This window comes from Orcinus orca, chromosome 5 (genome assembly GCF_937001465.1).
Source record: "Orcinus orca chromosome 5, mOrcOrc1.1, whole genome shotgun sequence".
Classification (NCBI taxonomy): Eukaryota; Metazoa; Chordata; class Mammalia; order Artiodactyla; family Delphinidae; genus Orcinus; species Orcinus orca.
In genome coordinates, this window is record NC_064563.1 from 72,539,024 (window position 1) to 72,561,010 (window position 21,987).

The 21,987-nt window shown below is 34.3% G+C and overlaps 2 protein-coding genes across 2 annotated transcripts in view; one reads left to right on the forward strand and one right to left on the reverse strand.

The window, feature by feature from the left end:
* The window catches only part of OSTN (osteocrin), a 37,048-nt gene extending 32,050 nt beyond the window's left edge, over positions 1-4,998 (forward strand). The window contains exons 4-5 of the mRNA XM_033403715.2: positions 939-1,035; positions 4,820-4,998. Of these exons, the coding sequence (XP_033259606.1) occupies positions 939-1,023 (85 nt within the window). The 3' untranslated portion in view covers positions 1,024-1,035; positions 4,820-4,998. The remainder of the gene's footprint in view (positions 1-938; positions 1,036-4,819) is intronic.
* Positions 4,999-5,139: 141 nt separating this feature from the next.
* On the reverse strand, positions 5,140-20,420 carry UTS2B (urotensin 2B). The gene is made up of 5 exons (XM_004278756.3): positions 20,321-20,420; positions 16,147-16,245; positions 14,920-14,957; positions 13,354-13,447; positions 5,140-8,881 (listed from the first exon to the last, which is right to left on the reverse strand). Exons 1-5 carry the CDS (start codon positions 20,418-20,420, stop codon positions 8,856-8,858), a joined length of 357 nt encoding a protein of 118 aa, XP_004278804.1. The 3' UTR covers positions 5,140-8,855.
* Positions 20,421-21,987: the final 1,567 nt, after the last annotated feature.

The following is a 21,987-nucleotide window of genomic DNA, read 5'->3' on the forward strand; positions in this document are numbered from 1 at the left end:
ATAATCTGTATATGTCTCATATTGTTCACTTATAAAATACTTATCCTCTTTTCTGTGTGTATCTTATGCCAATAAAAAGCCTAACAAACCTGTAAGTCAACTCCCTTCAGCTGTGAGATAAGTCACTTATTTACATAGCCTTCTTAGCGTCTCCCTATTTCTATCTTCATTAAGAAGACTGAAAACGTCTTTTAATTCCAAGGCCAGTGTATATTATGCATTCACAGCTCTTGGACCTCTTCTGTTAGGATTTTGACTTGATAGCACCAAGTGATGGCAATAACAAATCAAATTAAAATGTTGCTTTTTAAAGAGATAATTTATAGAACATACAAACTGTAAGGCCTCCTGTAGGATTTTTTTAACTTTATTTTAATAATGAAGTATTTTTTTCCCAAACAATATTTGAGTACATATAACAAACATAGACCATCTCATACAAAGCTTCTCTAGGTAAAATCTGAGTGAAGACCTGAGACGCACACTTACCCCACATTCAGTCTTGGCATCAGCATCCTTTCCTCTCCCTCCTTCACCAGGAGAACCATTCTAAGGGAGAGGTTGGGGAAAACTGCTGACCTAGTGCAATCTTCCTCAATTAACAGAGGAATACACTCAAATCTGAAGACGGGAAAGGGATTTACCCAAACTAAACACTCAGCAGATTGTTTCATCTGGGCTATTTGATTTTGGATAAGTTATTTAATTTCTCTAAGCCTAAGTATCCTCAGATGTAAAATGGAGGTAGTCAAACCTACTTCAACAGATGAATAGATAAGAGATGGTGTCTAATGCATAGTGGGTGCTGATGAATGAGAACTATCACAGTTATTCCAACTCCAGAAGAAAGCCCCCAGATTTGCATGAAATAAAAGAGCAAAACTAATGATTGATAACTTGGACTTTAGCTTAAAAATGTTCTTTTTCGCTTGTTTCAGGAAAGTAGTAGATCATCCAAAAAGGCGATTTGGTATCCCCATGGATCGGATTGGTAGAAACCGGCTTTCAAATTCCAGAGGCTAATTGATTCCAATCGTGAGTACAATTTGAAGAAATATAATACCTGCAGGCTTTGATTAACATTTCACAATGGGCTAACTGATCCATCTTGGTTTGTAAATCCCCCTTTTGATTCCTTAGCTTATAAATTTACTTTTTCAAACATTTCTGTACTTGATTAGTATATAGATGCTAAATAATTTAAATGACATTAAAAAAAAATTCCTAGACCTACTTCACCCTAAAATAAAAGATTTAGTTATTCTCACAGACTTCTATGTAATTATTGAATATTAATATGCAAATATTAAAATTCTAATCAACAATAAGTCACTTTCATAAATATAGATAAATGTGTAGCAATCCCTCTACTATGAAGAAGACACATTCTAGTGACACACACAATTTTGTTGCTAATAACTACATTACCAGAATTATCATCATGAACACAGGAGAGAGAATGGTGTCCCAGAAAGGGTATTAGCCAAGGAATCAGGACATATAATCCAAATCCTGGTTCTGTCATTCATTATCTCATTTCTATCAAGATACCTTATTTCTCTACAGGTTGTACATTTAGATAATAACATAAGGGTATTGTAGACATTAAATTAGATTCTTGTACTAGTCCCAGAATGTATCGGACACACAATACGTGCAAGTGATAACAGCTTATATTACAGTTCTGAAAATTAACTCTGTGCAGAGTCCTATACTAGTGCTATACATGCATTGTTTAATTTACTCATCATGTTCCATAAAGTAAGTACTGTTACTATCCCAACATCTTGAGAAGCAGTACAGTATAAGGGGTAAAAGTGCCAGGTAGAGAGGTCAGGCTTTTTGGGTCAAATCCCAGGTCATCTATCTGTTAGCTGTGGCAACTTGCTTAAAGTCTAAAAACCTCTTTCATAAAATGAGGACAAAAATAATTTCTACCACATTGCATTGTCCTGAGGATAAATGAATTGATATACATTAAGCACTTAGAATTGTGCCTGACATGTGTTAAGCACTCAATAATTATTATACAAATAAGTGGAAAGCTTAGATATATTAATTAACCCACAATGCTACATAGCTAGTAATTGATACAAGTATAATTCAATTCCAGAAAGCTTAAATTGTAAGCTTATATTTTAAACAATATATTTAATCACACATATTATATGTTTTAAACAGTGAATATTTGTTGCATATAAAATCTAGGCAATGTATTTTCTCCCAGTAGGGCTTACAGAGGGTGCATTCTTCCTCGCAAATAGATAAGACAACCCAGAACTGCTTTGACAATTTCAGGCTACAGAGAGAGGACTCTGCTTTCTGCTTTTCTCAAGAAAAACCTTTTTCAGACCTTTCAGACCTTTTCTCAAGAATCCTCAGACCAGTGATGCCCCAAAAGCATCACATTAGCCTTGATCCTCTTTTAATTTGTCATGTCATTTTTTTCTCCTCATCAAATACTCTCAACCACAATGAAAAGTCAATGTTTTACCTCTACTTTCTCATTCTCAGAATGACTTAATTAAAATAAATATTTTTCTCTGTGGAGTCGTTGATCAATGCAGTTAAGAAGTTACTGAATGTCCATAAATACGGGAGGACTTACTGAATACAGCCAACATCACTGCCTTTTTCAGCAGCACCATCTTCAAAACTCAGACTGAACTGTATTTATATCTAGAGATATACCAAGTATGGTCACTCTTGGGGCTGTTAACAATCACCACATTATATTTGAGTAGGAACTAACTGCTATCAAAAATCAAGTAACTCCTTGAAATTAGGGCCACAATCCTGTAGTTTCTTGAAGTATTGAGAACGTTATGACACTGAGGTTAAAATAATTAAGTTCAATTGGTTTCCACATGTATCCTATCACCTTTGCAACCCTTCATTATCACCCATTTTAGTATTTCTGAATTCAACCAAAACAGGTTATGATAAAAAAAATCATACAAGAAGCTCATTTTTTCTATAAATTTTTATATGAAGTTTTAGACCATGAAAACTCCAGAGAGCTACTAAACTACAAAAAGCCTGTTGAATTAACATAATGTTTTCTGCATCACTGTTGAGTGAAATCCAAATTAGTATATTATGTCCTTCACTTAACAGACTTTACAGAGTATCATGACAATCACTGTCCTTATTATTATAACCTCAAGAGAGTAATATCACAAAAAAATATGTTTAGCAAAGAACTTACCATCACATATTTTCTCTTCCTTTTTTCAATCATTATGTGTTCACCTCCTCAACCATCGTTTCTATTCCTTACTTCCTGCTACTATCACCAAGATTTCTCAGACATTTTTTGACTCCCTCATGTGAAATTTCATGTTTTATATTTATGAATAATAAAGGCCATCAAAATATATTTCTGATTTCCATTCAACTTTTCAAAATTATTTTTGCTATGTTATTTCTTATTGTCACAATATTCCCTTGAATTAAACAGATGTAATATGTGAATCATTTAATAGATAACTTGAGTCATTAAATAGTGTTCACATAATCATGCAGCTAAATCTTTTGAACATATTCTGAACATTTAGGTTAAAAGAACATAAAGTCTCATTTAACCTAAATCTTTTTTTTTTTTTTTTTAACGAATGAGAACACGGGCTTTGAGAGGAAATTGATTTGCCCAAAATTTTACAGACTTTTGGACAAAGAAAGATCCAGGACCCAGTCTCTGGACTTCTAAGCCAACATTCTCTTCATGACCCATAAGGCCTGTGTGCTAAATTGTTATTGCCCACTTCACTGATTAACCATTTCTTAAGGAAACAGAAACAGTATCTCAGACTTTATGAAAATCTTTGTTTCACTTCTGTGGGAGTTGACATACACTCATTTGGAGCAATTTTATTTGTGGGTTTTCACCTTCTGGGTTTCAATATAAGTCTTCACACTAAAAATGAAACTGATAGTAATCATGGAAGTTTTTCTTGGTTTGAAATCAAGTCTAGATACAGCTGCTGTGTGTTACTTAGTTTCCAGAACAAATGCTAATCTCTTCCCTGATAGGCAAGGAAGATAATCTGATTTTTACACAATGTCCTCCTCAAATCATTAATGTTTTGGACCCAAGTTTTGAGTTTTTAATAGGCTTCAGTTCTAAGCAACTTGAATTAAGAGTGGTAAAGTTTCATAACTTCTCTAGATGTAATTAGCAAGTTCTAGGTTGCTGCCGTTGAAATCAGAGTGCCCACTTGATGAAATGTGATAGAAATATGACCATTAATTGTGCTACCCCGGCTGCCACGTGCCTTAAGACTTTTAATAATTTGAGGCAAATGTTGCTGTATTATACTGACAATTTTTATTTTAGAACAATATTGACACTATCATTCAGATAAATTAACGTAACTCGCAAATAACAGAAATATTGTGTTTAAATACCAGTATATGGTTGGACCCTTTAAAAAGAGCAAGATGTACGATAATTATCAACATGTTAATATAACAATAGAAGTAGTAATCAGATTTTCTTTATCTTTCACTTGTCATGGCAAGTGAAAGTCTTTTGAACCAAGACTGAAAACTCAAAATAAATAGAGGTACTGGAAGAATGGAAGTGTGGTTTCAGCATAAGCGCCTAGCTGTTACATTAAAAATATCCTTTTTCAATAAATTTTGATCTGAAATTATCATTTTGCATTATTGTCTCTGCAATAAAAATATGGTGCATAAGTAAAACCTATAATGAAACCTCATGTAATTAGAGTTTTAGCTCTTCTCCACTGAAGTTGATGAGTTTCCCCTTACCTACAGAGTTCAGATTAGTTTAACATTTTCAACTTCATTTTTGCAGACACAACTTCCTTGGGTGAAATGTCACAGAAATACGGAAGATGCTGCAGTGAAGTTCTTCACACTCCACAATGATTAAACTTCTAAGGAACCTTCTGTAATCCTTTCCAGAGCATTAACTTCAGTTCATCACATCACAGTATTGTTGTAACTTCAATTAAATTGTGCAGATAATTTCAATGTATGGATATATTTTAAATATATATTTTAGTTACTCATGAACGGTTACTTGGCCCCAAACCTTACTTTTCTAAGAAACAGAATACAGTGAAACGCTTTCTATGTGCATTTACCATTTACATATATTATTGAAGAATAGTAACTGAAGACTGATTTCTTTCAGTAAAATTTAGGTACAATCCAGTTGTTCACCATTGTTCATCCAGTAAAATTTAGGTACAATCCAGTTGTTCATCAAGGAAAGACAATGCTATATAGTTTCTCTTGAAGTTTTACTTCTCTCGTATCCTTTGTCTGTGAGGCTCTTGGGTAATGATTATGAAACTAGACTTCTCTTATATTCAAATGTCAATCCGGTTCAACCAAATAAAACACAGTCCCAGTTCCAGAAACAAGAGAAAAATGTCTCTGAGCAGAAAAAAACAGCAGTAATTAAGCCCATAAACTTTATTCTCCCAATGAACTGAGAAACACTGCAGGTCAGAGTACATTGACTTAGAACTAGGAAACGAAGGATATTACTCATTTGCCAAGTTTGGCTATCTCATGTCCCCTAACAACTTTCCATTTCTCTAAATTACAACTTATAGTTAATTAAGAGTAGCACTGGCTGATTATGAGAACAACTACACACAGAAGTAACAGATGAAAGTATGGGGAAGTCAAAGAATCACCAAGTAGGAAACCACCAAAGCACTTGGGGCCAATTAAGTTCACCTAATTGTAGCACAGTATATTTTAGCACATTACAATAAACAGTCTTTTTGTTGTTAATCACTCATCTAAGAATCCATTTAATTTGTTTCATATACTGTGTTTAATAAAGCATTGAAGAATATATGAGAATGATTTCTTTAAAAAGATTCAAATTATTTTTAATTGGCCTATGAAAGCATAAGTTTTGGTATTCTGGAAAGCTCAACTCTCAGCAAAACTGTGTTGTTCTTGTAATTTAGATGCATAAGCCCATTGTGCATTGGATATGCTTTCAAAACATAAAGATAACTTATTCCTTGGACCAGAGATTTAGCATAAGTCAGCAGAAATTTAAAAACCCTCTGAAAACACTTCTTTAAACCCTAGTAATCACTGTCAAACAGACCTGATATGTGGGAAGAAAAAAAGTTCGGTCAGCAAAGCAAAGGTTTATTTTAGCCTAAGAAGGAAGACTGTGATGAGAAGGTATAGTCATATTAGAAGAAGGGGAGAGAAATGGGTTATTGTTGATCTTACCTAAAAATGAATTAATGTACGATCCAAAGAACAAAATAAACTCAGACATAGAGATGAACATATGCACTTAGAATACAAAGTGGTTTTGCATATAACTTCTTGAGGGGGGAAATGTTCTAACTGCTGAAAAACTTTAAGCTTAGGAAAAAACTGAAAATGAATGATTCTTTTAATTGTAATAGAGGAGCCTTAGCAAAGAGAACTGAATTTTGAGAAATCTCACTGATTCTTCAATTTCTGTTCATAAACTTACATTAGAAAGTTAGTGGTACATGGACAGATATACTGCAGGACTCATTATTTGAAAGAATTATTTAAGTTATAATTGCTCTTGCCCACCTTTCCCAACTTTCTGATGAATTATAGAAATATGTCTAATTCCTTAGAAGCTCTTTCTTTCCTTTTTCTCCCCTTTGGATATTTGTCAGCTGCTAATCCAACTGGGTACTGTTGGTTCACACTTTGACAAAAGGTATTAAAACCTACTTTAACCTAAAAATTTCTCATGATAAAGATTTAAAGTTGGATTAAACAAATTGATTTCCTATCTTCTATAATTTTTAAATTCAAAATTATGCCTATGGCCTCCATTTTAACTAAAGTAAGAAGTCACAGTGTATCAATTTATACTCTATTCTAATGTGTAATGCATTTGTCTCATAGCATATACACAAGACTTACATGAAGAAAAAAAGAATACACAAGACTTACATGAAGAAAAAAAGAAAAGTGTTTTCTCCACTTATAACTATTTTATTTCATATTTTAACTTTTACCACTATTTTATACAGAGTAGAAAATAAGTCAGCGGTATTCTAGTTTAAAATAAGGCATCCTTTTAACATAGCAGGAAATTTAAGACATAATTTCTGTTAAGAACATGACGAGTCATCTCATCTATTTGTATAACGCATTGTATATTACTAAATCCAGCTATATTTCATTGAAAGTCACCAGCTTAAAGGGACTTTTCATTTAGTTTCAAAGAAATAGATTACTTTTTATTTTTCTTTGTTCCTGTAAAAAGCTTCATACAGCAAACTGTGAATATGGATTTCTGAGTTCTGGTGTTAATTATATAACCAGTTTTTCATGGGGGATATTAATTCCTGGTTACACACACAAAAAAAATATCTAGCAAATTCTACCTTTAATCTACAGATATCTTTAGGGAATTAAACTTCTTAAAGCAAATTATAAAAAGAAAACAAATTATAAACAGATGACTTTCTCTAAAAGGAAGAAGTATCAAAACCTTTTTTGAATGACATTACCCCTAAAGTTTACAAATGCATAAATATTGTTCAACTGCTCCAAAGTTAATAAACGTGAGATGATGAAAACAGGAGTTTTGTTTTCTTTATGATAATATCATGTTTATGTTCACAACAGGTGTAAATACGTGGGAACATTCAGGCATTATTGAGCAACTAATATTTATGTACATTTAAGTGGCTCCTAACAAGTGTATTTAAAGCACTACAGGCATGTTACTCAACTTGGTCAGTTTCATGTATTTTTTAATTTTTTTTTTAGCTTAAGCAATATTGTTCATTCTAGCTCATGAGCACCACACAATTAACATCATGTAGATAAACTGCATTTCCCTGTTCTGTGACGTAAGGGAATGCCGGTAGGCTCATCTGGCCAGCTAGTGATTGATATTCTTTAATTATAAAGTTACTTCGACTATGCTTCTGTGCCACAACAGGTGGCAAACAAGAATGAAATTGGATTCCCAGCCTTGAATTGATTAAATAAGTTTGCTCAGACGAGATGTAAACAAGAGCAGTTTGATGTGAAAACGTGGGGGGAAAAATGAAGGAAAATCCAATGAGTTTTTGTTTTGTTTTACTTGACGTTTTGGGTACACTGAGTCTAGTCTCTCACAGACGTGCTGAGAACCTCAAATAATTTCTGATATTGTGGAGGAGGCAGAGATGAGAATTAAAGGATCCAAAAGCAAATTGTTCTGTACAAAAATTTTCTTAATATCTATCTCTGAAACTTCTAATACATCTTTCTCCTAGAGTTCGATAAACAATAGATTTCTGCTTCTTAGTAATGTATTCATTTGGTTGTAGTAGTCTCAGTGACAATTGTCCTAATGAACAGAAAAGAGATAGTAGCCAGCATAATCACAAAAAAAGAGAAGAGACAATGATGCACATTTTCTATACATTGAGACAATATAATTTAATTTTCCAAGACATTTTCTAAAATATTTTAAATAAATTTAATAAAATATAATTTCTCATATAAATTGGGACAATATAATTTAATTTTCCAAGACACTGTCTAAAATATTTTAATTGATAGCTCAACAGCCTAGTCATCTCTGGACAAAACTATATGTAGACAATGAATTTATGAAAAGCATACAATAGATAACAGCACTCCCAACTTCAGGTCTACAAAGCCATTCTGATCGTCCCATGCCATTCAAAAGTGCAACTGATTTGTCATCATTATTCACAACATAAGTTTTAAGCATGTAATATGCTGGATAAATTCTGCCACCGTTTCTTTATGCTTGAAATAGCTACAATCTTTAAGCAGTAAAGTGAGTAGATATATAATTTTGTCTAATGTTCTTATCTTTTTTGGCATCCAGAGGAAAAAGTTTAGACACAGTATTTCCAAAAGCAAGCTAAAAAATAAACAAAACAAAATCTTTATTAGGAAGATTTTTGATAAAATGGTACATTTGAATAAAATAGTTTATATACACCTGAGTATGAGAGAAAGTTTTCTAAAACGAATGTTCAAATAGTAGTTATTAGCCTCATGTGGATCTTTAAATTAATTAAAATTAAATCAAATGTGAAAATTCAGCTTCTTTATCACACTAGCCAACTTGCAAGTGCTCAGTAATGCCTAGTGGCCTGTAACTACCGTAATGGGCAGTGCAAATTAGAGAATGGTCACATCATCAAAGAAAGTTCTATTGGACAGCACTGTTCCACATTATAATGCATATAACACAGTTCAGAGACTACAGTAAGACACACCCTTCTATTTAAGAGTTGGGGTAAGTTAAGTCCCAAAGGGGAAGTCACATAAGTAAAATCAGTGATAAATATGCTTCTATTTACTGGAGAAAAAAGAAGGAAGAAAATTTAAAGTTTACTTTGCAGACCACCAAATGATATTTAAATAATTTGATCATCATATTGAGTCTTCACATTCTGATCATAAAGGGATGTTTCAGAAAAATCAAACCAATTTGAACAGCATTTTAATCTTCAAACGAATGAATGAGTCATTTTAAATCTTCTGTGGGTTGTTCCCAATCAATTGTCCAACTTACGTTAGCTTCATCTAATTAATTACAAATTTCTCTAATTTCCTTCAATCTAAATAGTTTATGAAATGAAGACCTTGGGGAGATGGGTCTTCAATTCACTATTGATTAATAGGATGCACAATAAAAATGAGTTGAAAAACTCAGTAAAGACACTCTTTGCCATAAATGATGAAAGTCTATCGGGCTTCCCTGGTGGCACAGTGGTTGAGAGTCCACCTGCCGATGCAGGGGACACGGGTTCATGCCCCGGTCCAGAAAGATCCCACATGCTGCGGAGCGGCTAGGCCCGTGAGCCATGGTCGCTGGGCCTGCGCGTCCGGAGCCTGTGCTCCGCAACGGGAGAGGCCACAACAGTGAGAGGCACGCGTATCACACACACACAAAAAAATCTATCTTCCTGCCTAGGTTTCTCTCCCTACCTCCACTCATTCTGTAAACTGTGAACCTAGCGCTCATCAGTGCAAACACATAGAGTGTTATGATAGCACTCAGAGTCTACTTTTCATTCCCAAAAGAGCCAGCGTTTTCTTTAAACAAAACCACATTCAAATCCTATGCAAGCAGAAGTTTATTTTCAGACAGTAAACTGAAGAACTTGGCCTGCTAATCCAATCTTCTTTTTATAGTATTTTGGAAAGTCCCTTTCTGCCCTCTGGATATCTTTGAATATCTCAGTCTGGAAGGAAAAAGAAATCTACACATATCCTAGATTTATACCACAAGAGCGGCTCAATTAAGTATGCACTGGAACATAGTTTGGAAATGTTCTGGACCAGTTGAAGGGAACTTTCATGAATGGTATCCCCAGTAGAGCCAACTCCTCAATGCTTATTTATCATTTATCATTTATGTGAAGGAAAACCCTAGCCAGCATTCTGGTGTCTCTTGATGTCTATCTGGTTAAGTCTTGTAATCCCCATTTTTAGCATGATGCTAGGTGTTGGACAGTTATATTTTTAACGAATGGAAGAATTTAGCAGCGGTCGGTCAACTATATATTAAATAATTAAACAAATTACAATAATTCACAGTAAGTGTAAGATACTCTTGCTTTAAGCTGAATCTCTGAGTCCATTTTACCATCATACATTGCTATTTATGGTGGACTGTTTCTAGTTATGCCAATAAACACCACACTTCAGATATGATGTGGGTTGTTTTTGTCACCTAACCTGGGCGTCTAATTCATATGTTTATCACCATAAATATTTACTTTGTTCCTACTACATACACATATGTTTTAATATTTCCTTGCTTAAAAACAAACAAACATAAAGCTTCCTTGACCCCCTCAAGCTACTCTAATAACCCAATTTTTACTACCCTTTAGAAAAAATTTCTCAAAAATGTTGTCTGTTGTTAGTCATTCCTGTTGTTTGGTCATATTCTCTTTAACCATAAGTCCACCAGATAATTCTTGTCAAAACCATTAAAACCCTTCCCATTGCTATTCAGATGGAAAATCTCAGTTCTCATTTTACTGGACCTATTATAGCATTAGAACAGCTGAACTATGTCTTCCTGGAAACAGTTTTTTATCTGACTTCCGAGGCATCTTTTTCTTTGTTGCCTTTTTCCTCGGTAGCTGCTCCTTCTCAGCCTCCTTTGCTAATTCTCTCTCATCTGCCCAGTCTCTAACCTTGGTGTGGCCTGGGACTTGGCCTTGGATGTCTTCTGTTTTATATCTGTCTAGAGTGATTCCCTAGACAGTCTCATCACAATACCAAGCAATATTGATATGCAGATAACTGTCAAATTTAGATCTCCAATCTGAGTTACTTCCCTAAACTCAAATTTATATACTCAGTGGTTTACTTAAATCATTACTGGGAAGATTTTGTTATACATGTCATAACAAGCTCAAAATATCTATGGTAGAGGTAAGATTCTCCAACTGTTCCTTGCATTTCTCCACATTCTCCAGGGGCTTCCCCAACCTCGCTAAGTTAGCTTGAGATCATGTGCCTAATTTTGGTAGGTAAGGGTGCATTTACCTCCATGTTTTTCCTATCCTGCTACAATGACACACGGTGCAGGGACGAAGTGAAGGAAAATAACCAAGGTACCTAAGGCTTCATGTAAATACAAAATAAATCTTAAACCAAGTTACACCACTGAGATTGTAAGGTTATTTTCTTGATGTGCTTTGTCTAATTTGTCCCAAAGTACACTTTGAAAACTTGAAGGAGGGTGGTACTCTAAGAAGAACCTAAGTTACGGCACAGTCTCAGCAGCTGATTAATGGCAGACAAGGAAATTGATATCATAGGCTGGAAACACGAAGAACCATTTTACAAAGTAACATAGTATGTGGTAAAACTGACGTCTGCAACAGTTCAGGTTCAGATTGTGTTCTTCTTGAATTTCTAGAAGAAAAACTAGGAAAACAGAATATTGGCAGTATTTTTAGGTTGCTGTTGGATACACTTAGACAGGTATTGCAAGAAATAGTGAGCTTAAGAAGAAAATGGTGTCTTTGCAAATAAATAAAAAGAGATAGTTCAGAAATACAAGATCTTGAAATATTGCAAGAGCTGTTTCTGGATCCCAAAACTATAAAATGGGATTTAAAATGACTCTAAATGAGTGACGCCAGGTAAATATCAATTGGAATAAGGGGCTCAGGGCACAAATCAGATTATATGTATAGCCTTCAAAGTATGTTCCAGATGTCTTCAAGGCAACTCAGTTGGGGATGAGAATGCAAAGGAGTTAAAATTGTTTTAAAAAGATTGTGTGTAGGAAATAGCTGAGAAGCTTTCTAAATTGTTACAAGAACACCATTGGCAAAGAAACCATAAACCCTAGAATAAAAAATGTCTTTGTCACTTTAAGACCAAATAAACCTTGGGCCTCCAACTTTGTGAGAGTAGGAGGAGACCTGAGAAAACTGTGCAATCCTCAAGAAGGGAATATTCCCCAAGGAGCCCATACGATGTGTCCAGGGATGAAAATGAAAAAGCCAAAAAAGCCAAAACCTCAGAAAGGGTGAAGCCAGGGGAAATAACACAGTGGAAAAAGCACTCCACCTACACACTAGCAGGTCCTAATCAAGAAACCTAATCAAGAAACTTTTATAATATTTGCCCAGTGAGATTTCAGAATTGCTGGAGGCCAGCATTCTTGATGTTGTGTGCCTCTTGTTCCTCTCCTTTGTGAATAAAATTATTGATTGTGATAATCCAGTCCCTGTTCCTCTGCCAATTATTGAATTTTGTCCTTTTAGCTGATAGGTCTGTGAATGAAGAGGAGCCACATTGTATTTGACAAAGATTAGTATCTCCTGGAGGGCTTATTCTTTGTTCTGGGTGCAGCAGTGAAAGGAGTTTGGAGTTGTCTCTAATGGGAGACGGTTGAATATAGCCTTTGTGGTTAAGAAAAGATCAAAGGATTGACTGTGGTTGAGGCAATACTCTCCAAGTACTGTACATGCTTTCTAACATTTATTAGTCTGTCTTGCCAATATTTTGGTGGCAGCCCAAGTGATTAATTCTAGGCAATGGACTTCAGTAGAAGTGCTGCATGTCACAAAACTGAGCTCTGAACTGAGGCAGTTGAGAGCGGGGATGCATCCTCTATCCTTTCCTGTGTCTTGGTAATCTTGGAGGTAGTCAAGCTACAGCAATAATCTAGATGATATAGCCACAAAATAGAAGAAGGTTGTACTATGTACATTGAACTTTATGATTGGATTTTATTATATTAGGTCTCTGAGATTTAGATTATAATTGGTAACACATCACAGCCTAAGCTATACTAACTATGGAAAGGTCCAGCAAATCTCTATTTCAACTCTTTTCTACCACCAAACTTACCTCGCTTATTAGGATGGGAAGAAGATAGACCACCTATAGCATAAGACATCTCAGCATCCTTTGCCTCCATGAGCTGCTCTTTCACTTTTTCCAGCTGTTAAAAATCAAATATGAAAAGTATTAATCTTTAATAACAGCAATGTTTTTTTTTTCTATTGAAGAAGAAGAAAGATAGACAAAGAAAGGGAGAAGGAAAGATGGAAGAAAGGAAGGAGGACAAAGGAACATAAAAGGAAATAAAAGTAACAAATGAAAATAAACAAAAAGAATTAAATAGAAAAATAAAACGAAACTTGCATTTAGAAACTGGCTGGGAAAGGTCCATGACTTAACAGGTGATCAGGAACAAATAGGCTTATGGTGAAGGAAGTCAAGTCTGAGTGTTCATTAATGGGGAGCCTGTAAACACAACCTGTGTAGCTGGTCTTGATATTAAGTCACCTATAATAACCAGTCCTTTTCAAGGAGTTCCAAAGAGTTATGTGAATGTTTGGATTTCCTGAAATATTTGTCCCTTCTAGCAGTAAGTGAGAAGTATTTTGATGCCCTAGGGTTTCCACCCAGAGTGTAAGCCATGTTAATTTTTTGCAAACTTGCTGATTGCCTAAACCCTAAAGACCTAACTCTATCAAAATAGAACTCAGCCTGAGCTACTGCACGCGTCTGTGTCCTAGATACTAAGAATTGATGGGGCATAATTCTCTCTCACAAACAGCCATACAGTTTGTATAATAGTGGATTTGCATGCAGTTGTGTTTGAGAGAGTTAAGAAATCATCTAATCCAATGATTTTCCAATTTTCTTCATAGCAAGGAGTCAGGAGATAAGGTTGCTAAGGGGCTTTCTGTACCGAAGCCAAATGCAGGTCAAGAAAGCAGCACTTCGGGCCCCTCCCTCACCAAACTAGTTGTTTCAAACAGAGCAGCTGCACTTTTTTTTATTTTTGCGGTACGCGGGCCTCTCACTGTTGTAGCCTCTCCCGTTGCGGAGCACAGGCTCCCGACGCGCAGGCTCAGCAGCCATGGCTCACGGGCCCAGCCGCTCCACGGCATGTGGGATCTTCCCGGACCGGGGCACACACCCGTGTCCCCTGCATCAGCAGGCGAACTCTCAACCACTGCGCCACCAGGGAAGTCCTCCACTTTTGTATATTTCATTTACTGAGACCACATACAATTTTGTTTGGAAAAAAAATTTTCCACTTTAAAAAATAATAACTTTTGAAAACCACCAATCTAGTTATAGCCTCCTATTTTACAGATGAGGAGATTTAGGTCCAGAGAATTTTAATTCTTCCATGGTCTCATAGGTAATTGGATAGCTGGGTCTAGAATCCAGATTTCTAGACATTTTATCCCATGATCACTTCAGTTATGGCTCTGTTCTGTTCTCTTTATTTTTTAGTAGAATTTGATTATTTTTTCCCTAGCGAATTACTTCACTCTTCCTCTAGCAGGAATAAAGGTTTTATAATAGAGTATTAATAATTGTAACAACTATTATGTCAAAAGAAAGTGTCTTTTGGTTATTATTAAAATTGAAATTTTAAGTATTTCACATTCTCACCTGGTTAAGTTCTTCCAATTTGTTAGCCAGCTCTATATCTGCAAGACACATTTATCATATGAAAAATGTACATTGCAAGTAATATTTAATTCATTTCAGGTCATACATTCAAGGAAGACAAAGGTCTTTTTTGTATGATTTGAGATCACCTACCTGTCCCTAATATAAAGGTCCAAGCATTTTTTCAATGCCTGTAATATTGAAATATAATCAGTAATGTAATGAGCAAATACCTAATTTCTATCAATAAGCACAGAGTTTTTTTAAATAAACCATAGTTGTAACAAGGACTAGTATTTAGAAATAAGCTAGTTTACTGACATGGGGAAATTCTCATGAAATGATATTAAGTAAAAAAAGCAGGACAAAAATCTTATCTATATAATTCCATCAAGAAGGAAATTTCCAGAAATGTTAACATCAACTCCCTCTGGGTGTTACACTTTGAGTATAGCTTTTTTTTTTTTTAATAATTGTGTTCATTTTCTTCAATGAAAATATCTTATTAATTTTAAAATCCTGTATTTTTAAAGTATTTATTAAGGTATTGTTTTAACTGGTACACTGTCCCATGAATAGACAATTTTTTTTATAAGAACAGATGTTTTCTGAGAGGGTACCACATTATCATATTGTCACACTGTCTCTCAGGTTAGACTTGCTAAGTTTCTGACAATATTTGTCATTTCTTGGAGACCAGTCTGATGCATAATTGTAAATCATATTCTCCTGTTCTTCAAAGAAAAAAAATCTCAGTTGGTATAGCCTAAATTACCCAATGGTTTCTACTCCAACCATTTCCCAAATTGAAAGAATTTGATTGCGAAAAAAGTGCTAACTTAACTGCCACAAAACCACAGTTAACTTGTGAAATTTCTAGTGGAAACCTGTTTTGAAACATTTAGTGATACTCTTGAAGCATTTAGTAAAAAATAATATTAACTGTACCAGTGGGAATTGCTTAGGTGAAAGGAAAATACGACTAAAGATAACTATTGAGTAACTAGATAGTTACTGATCTCATTAGGACTCTCAAACTGAACAAAATAAGATTTTAATATTTTTTAATAATGCCATTGCTCTTAGCGTGAATACGAGATAAGAAAGACATTTAAGCCTTCAATGCAGCATTAAAATTAGTAATTATTATATTTAATATAAATTAACATGTAGAAAGAACAGGTCAGAAGATGGAATAAATAAAGTTTGACTTTATTCTTAACTCACCAGTGTTGGAAGGTCTTTGGAGATCAAAATTTTTATTCAGTAGAGCCAGCAATAGTTCTTCGCGATCTGTATCTCCTTTATCTGGAAACAATTCATTTCCTGTAATAATTACCTCAATGTAGTGAAACCTCGATTTTCAGTCTGTGTCACTGAACATGTTTCTGATTAAATATGTTTTACAGGTAACTATAATCACTATCAATCACTATATGCACTATCAATGTGTATACTCACCAATAAAATGTGTATAGAGAGAGGTGTGTAATCCAAAAAGATGGGCTGTTTTCACAATCGTTGAATGTATGTGAACACTCAAAGAGAGATTGTGAGAGAGAGAGGGAGGCAGAGATAGAGAATATACCTGGAAGGTTACAGACTAAATTTTACCTGTAATTATTTCTGGGTTAGTAGAATTGCAGGTAAATTTTACCTTCTGTTTTTTCATCTGCGTTTTTTTTTAATTTTCTACTATTGTGTTTAACATAAGAAATACGAATTAAAAGTTGTTTTTAAAAGAAAAAATAACATTTGATTTTGAGATTTTATTTGATACACATTAAAATATGAGCCTTTTTGTGTTCTGGGAATTGCCTTTGAATCATCCAAGGCAACCCTGTGGAAGAGGTAAGACAGTGTCTACTTTTTCCATATTGATATCTTTCCATCTTTGCCCATTTACCTCCCAGCCTACTCATTGGTCAGATGCCCAGCTATCTCAGCACTCTAAAAACAGAAAAATCACCCAAATTTTCATAAATACTTTAATTCTGGAGTAGAAGTCAGGACAGTAGACTTTATTCAAGCTATAAAAAAATGAAGAGTCAACAAGATTTTAATGCAAACAAAATAATAATTAGTGTGTTATAAACAAAATGAACTTTGTGAGGTGGCCTAAAAAATCAAACCTTTATGGTACAATTTCTATAGGATCATTCTTCCTCTATCTCCTCATAATAATTGATATTGTGTGGACAAAAGGTAGATTAGTGAGTTTAAAATTTAGGAGTGGGAATATTGTGGTTTCAGTTAGAGAAATGGCTCATAATTTAGCTAGATTCTTCCTTTAAATTGTTTCTCTTTCCCTGTGTCTACAAAATGTCAGCTAATGAACTCAAGAAACTAAGTGGCTAATTAAAGGAATGAAAGCTTTGCTGAGAAAGAAAATAAATGACTTGGGGTAGGTGGCAGCGTCAAAATTTTCTGCATTGACCAAAAACACTTATTGTTGCTCAATTTCCTCAGTTTCAAAGTTCCTCAATTTCCATTACTTCACAGACATAGAAAGTATTTGTGAAATTCTAGGTTATTTTTTTCTTTGAGTAGTTAAAATAATAGACTAGCAATGGAATTTTTGCTTAACATCAATTAAACAAGGACCCTTGGAGATAATTTAGTTTAAGAGAAAGACATGACCATGCAATAGTGTAGTAATTTTTTATTATAGCTGTTCACTAAAATGTTAAATTACAATCTTTAAAATGCTTTAATTGAAAAAAATAAGGAGCATTGTGTAGCCAGGTGATAATGATTATTTGTTTCAGAAAGAGAACTGTGATAAAGAAACAGATTCATTGCCTTCAGTTTAGGGAATTTATAAGACTAGGAGGAAGGTAACTAGAAAAGTGATGATCTGAAGCTTTTATTTGCTTAATTTACAGCCCACTTCTCTGCATATTTAAGTGGAACATTTTTTTAAAAGACAGTTAATGTATTTACCATTCTTTATCAGTTTGGTTTCTAGTAATTACACCTGAATGACTGTCCTCAAAAATTCTTGTCACTAACTTTTAAGAAAACCACCTTTTGTAGGAATCTCTGAGGAAAAAGTTTTTTCAAGAAATTAAATTTTTTTTATTTCTAAAGTTAAGTAAGATATTGCCTAAGAAAAATAGCAAATAAGCCTTATTTCTTGTTTTTATTTTTAGTATTAAAACACATACAGCTTTAAAAGAAAAAAAAAATGAATGTACTTTTCATCTTTCTTTGAACTAAAAGTTAGTGTTGATAAAGGAGATGTTTGAATTAAAAAATACCCAAGTGCAGATACCCCTTTAGCACAAATGATGGCAAAGTTGCTCAGACATGAGAGAGTGATTACTTTTGCAAATACACAGGAAAAAACTGATTGATTACCACTTGAGATACTGAAGCTTAAAAGACAGTTGTCTCCTGCTTGTCATTTGAATGTGAAGATTTGTAAGGGATATAGACAAGAAACTTTACCAGAAAGAAACCTGGAAACCCCTCAAATGATAATATACCAAAAAAATTAAATTGCCGTAGCCTTTCTGGTCACAATATTCACTCCTCCACCTTTTGTTGTAGACAGTTTGTCCAGTTTCAAGCTTACCCACTGAGGCAGGCTTTCATATGGCCCCAAGCAAATAAAAGCTGACAGATTGTGCCATTGGTCTTGCATGACGTCTAACACAGAGGATGGCGACCCCTTGGTGTTCTGTCAGCAGACAAATGCTTATTTGAAAACAATGTGTTAAAAGACTAAAGTAAGTCAAACACTTAGTTGCTTTGAAAAATGTGTACATGGAGAGAAGCTCACTCTAATCATCGACAATTTAGATTAGAAAATAATCTTCCAAATAACTAATCTTCTCCATTTATATATAATGAAACTGAGGTCAAAGGGGGTCCCAGAAAGAAACCTTTCCTGTATGTTGCCAGTGAAATATACATATCAATATGTGCTATTCTGGGATCAGAGTTGTTATCTAATTATAACCTAGCAAAATATTTGAGTTGGATTTTACTGTATTTCATATACACATGATATCAGAAGTTACAGTTAACACTAACTAACATCCTAATTTTGCAAAGTCCTTTATGAATGGCCAGATATTTCCCTCCTCACACATATACACTGTGTTAAGAACACTGAAAATCCCATTATTTCACAGGAAAAACAATGAAGTCCTACCAAGTACAATGATTTTGACTGGCCAAAGACAAAATGTGAGCGTCATGGATAAAATCCAGAATCTTTCATTCCCAGGCTTGTATTTAGGTCTCAGGCTTGTATTTGTTTTTCAAAGGGAAAATCCCTATAAACAAATAATAAGGGTTTCTGCATGCAATTTTATTTCCACTGTCAAAAGAACTGCTCTAATTTTCATTGACTTTTAAAACACATTTGAAGCAAAATGGTCTAGTAAAGTTGAATTAGATCTGAAAGGGGAAACTTAATCCCTTTTCTCAACCCAGTGTCATGTAAACAAAATTTATTACATTCTGTCTTGGTTCCCCCAAGTAAGACAAAAGTAAAAGGCTATCTCCCTCTTCCTGACAAGGAGATCAGTTAGATGATAGATCACCTCAGAGTTTCAAACTGGAAGAGATATTAAAGAGCAATATTTTTAAGTTACTATCTTTAAAATGTAAAGAAATATATAAAAGTTTCAATGAGGTTAAGTTGTTTGCCTAATAAATCAGCATTTAATCTAGCTCCACTGATTCCCAGATTAAAAGCTATTTCCACTACAGAATGCACTGAAAATTTTAAAGAAAGATCAAGTTACCATATTACAAGAGCAGAAAATTATTTTCTCTAACTTTATCGTGGCATATGTTTGTAGACATCATAAATTAAACTATTTCATTTAATATAAGTACCCTAAGTATGTTAGAAATCTGATACAGTCCATGTGTAATGTGGCTGTTAGCATCGTCCTCCTGAAAGAACTGTGTAAATTTCCCCATGCATTACTCTCCCCAAATCTCTTCACACACAGGTTTCTTTCTTGATGTGTTCTACTAGGAACCACTCTCCTTTCAAAAGTAACTTATTAATAATCTCATTGGATGAAAATTTCATTTTTCTTTCCTCAAGATGTATTTTTGAAATATGCATAGCACTATCACTATTTACACATTCCCATCTTTGGTCATGGAATAGAAATAAGAAACAGATGCCCCTGGATTAGAAAAAAAGAATGTAGTTGAAATTAATTTAGTACAGTGTCAGTTGAAATTAATTTACTTGAGAAGAACAGCATCACAGATTACATGTAATTTAAAACAGCAACTACTGAAGGGCTGTTTGGTTAAATCATATTGATGTTTAAAACATTACTGCTATAGTGGTAGAAAAATCAAAGCAATGCAAACAGGAAGATAAGGATTATTTACCCACCTGTAGGATTTTAGATTCGTATGTACATACCTTGGATAAAATATGGCAGCCCATGCACAGATTCTAAAAAGAACATTACAGATAAAGTTAAGAGTCCGAAACAAAGAGTGGTTGAGAGGATCTTGTTCATGTTAAAAATCTTCTGTGCTAGCAGAAAAACTGACTATCCAGGTCAAGACGAATATTTTAATGGCTCTGGAATGCTTCAGAGACCACGTTTAAAAGGTGGCAAATGTGCTTCTACTACAAATGATCTGGACAAAGAGAAAAAAAGCTTATAAAATGTAGTGCACCCTGTCAACATGATTCACTTACTTGGAGAAGTGACAGGTTTGCTACTCAGTCAATGACAAGAAGAACCGAATCAATATATCTCATACTTGCCCATTTCACTAAAAGCATGCATTCCTATGCATGCACACGCACTCAAACACATGCATAGCATAAAGCAAAGACTGGGACTAGAGACCTGTGGGTTAGCTTTTCATAAAAATGAAATGGGAACAATGCCCTTCATTTGGCTAATTTAGAGCCAAATGTGGTCTTCCGGATAGTAATGTTATTTGCAAGCACCACTTCATTTTTAACCAACCAAATAGATTTGAGCTGGGAAGAGCTCAAATTTGAAATGAATCATAATGGGTACATTAATATCTCACTCTGTTGGAGAAGGATGGTTTCATTTTGCTGCAAGCAGCACTTTTAAAAATTAAGGCTGAATCTAATTAATTCAAAGTTGGCAAATGTCCCATCGATTACTCTCTCTAATACTTGCTTTAATTGTGTTAGTTTTCTTTTTAAGTCAAAGTCTTTCAGTATATCTGTAGTTCCAATTTTATGGCTTCGAAGATGCAACAATGACCAATGGCCTTGGCATTTACTCCTTCTCCCAAGAGACTTAAGGTGTATTTGCTCTAAAACTGACTTGGTTCCACGTATGTGAACTGCAGCACATGATGATGTTAAGCAGATGCAGTAACCAAACTTTTCACCCACTGTTTTAATAAATTTTCTGAATAAAGTCTAAACTACTTAGTTTGATAGGCGGGACTGTTTTTTCTTCACAGACTCATTTTCCACTACATGTTTTTGTGCACAGCTATATTAGACTTCTAATTCCTGAACATATCCTGCACTTTCTACACTCCAGAGCTTTGCTGATATATTTCTGTATGCATGGACTCTTCATCCCACCACCATTTTACCTTCTCAGTCCTCAAGCCTCTGATCAAATGTCACCAGCTCTGTTTAGTCTTCTGGATCTCTCTCTCTTTTTTTCCCTTATGGCCATAACATTTTTAAAATTTTTTTATTGAAATATAGTTGATTTACAATGTTGTGTTAGTTTCAGGTGTACAGCAAAGTGATTCAGTTATACATATATATTATTTTTTAGATTCTTTTCCATTATAGGTTATTACCAGAGTATAGTTCCCCCTGCTACATATTTTTTTTTAACCTCCTTTGGACTGCTGCAACACTTTGTTGATAAATCTATCACAACTCAAAAATCCATTCTTTTTATTACAGTTATGCATTTGTGTGTCTGCCTCCACTATTAAATTGTCAATACTTTGAGAGCAGTTATTGTTATAGTCATTTCTATTCCTATTTGCAAGTATCAGAGTGATTTAAAGGAAAAATCAGTGAAAACATAGTTGCTGTGTGAATAAATAATAACTGAAATGTGTGGTAAT

Coding starts and splice junctions, on each gene's coding strand:
- UTS2B (XM_004278756.3), bottom strand. CDS start 20,420: ATGAACAAGATCCTCTCAACCACTCTTTGTTTCGGACTCTTAACTTTA. Junction 14,958..16,146: donor CCAAAGACCTTCCAACACTG/GTGAGTTAAGAA, acceptor TGTGTCTTGCAG/ATATAGAGCTGGCTAACAAA. Junction 8,882..13,353: donor TTCCCATCCTAATAAGCGAG/GTAAGTTTGGTG, acceptor TTTATTTTTTAG/CTTGCTTTTGGAAATACTGT.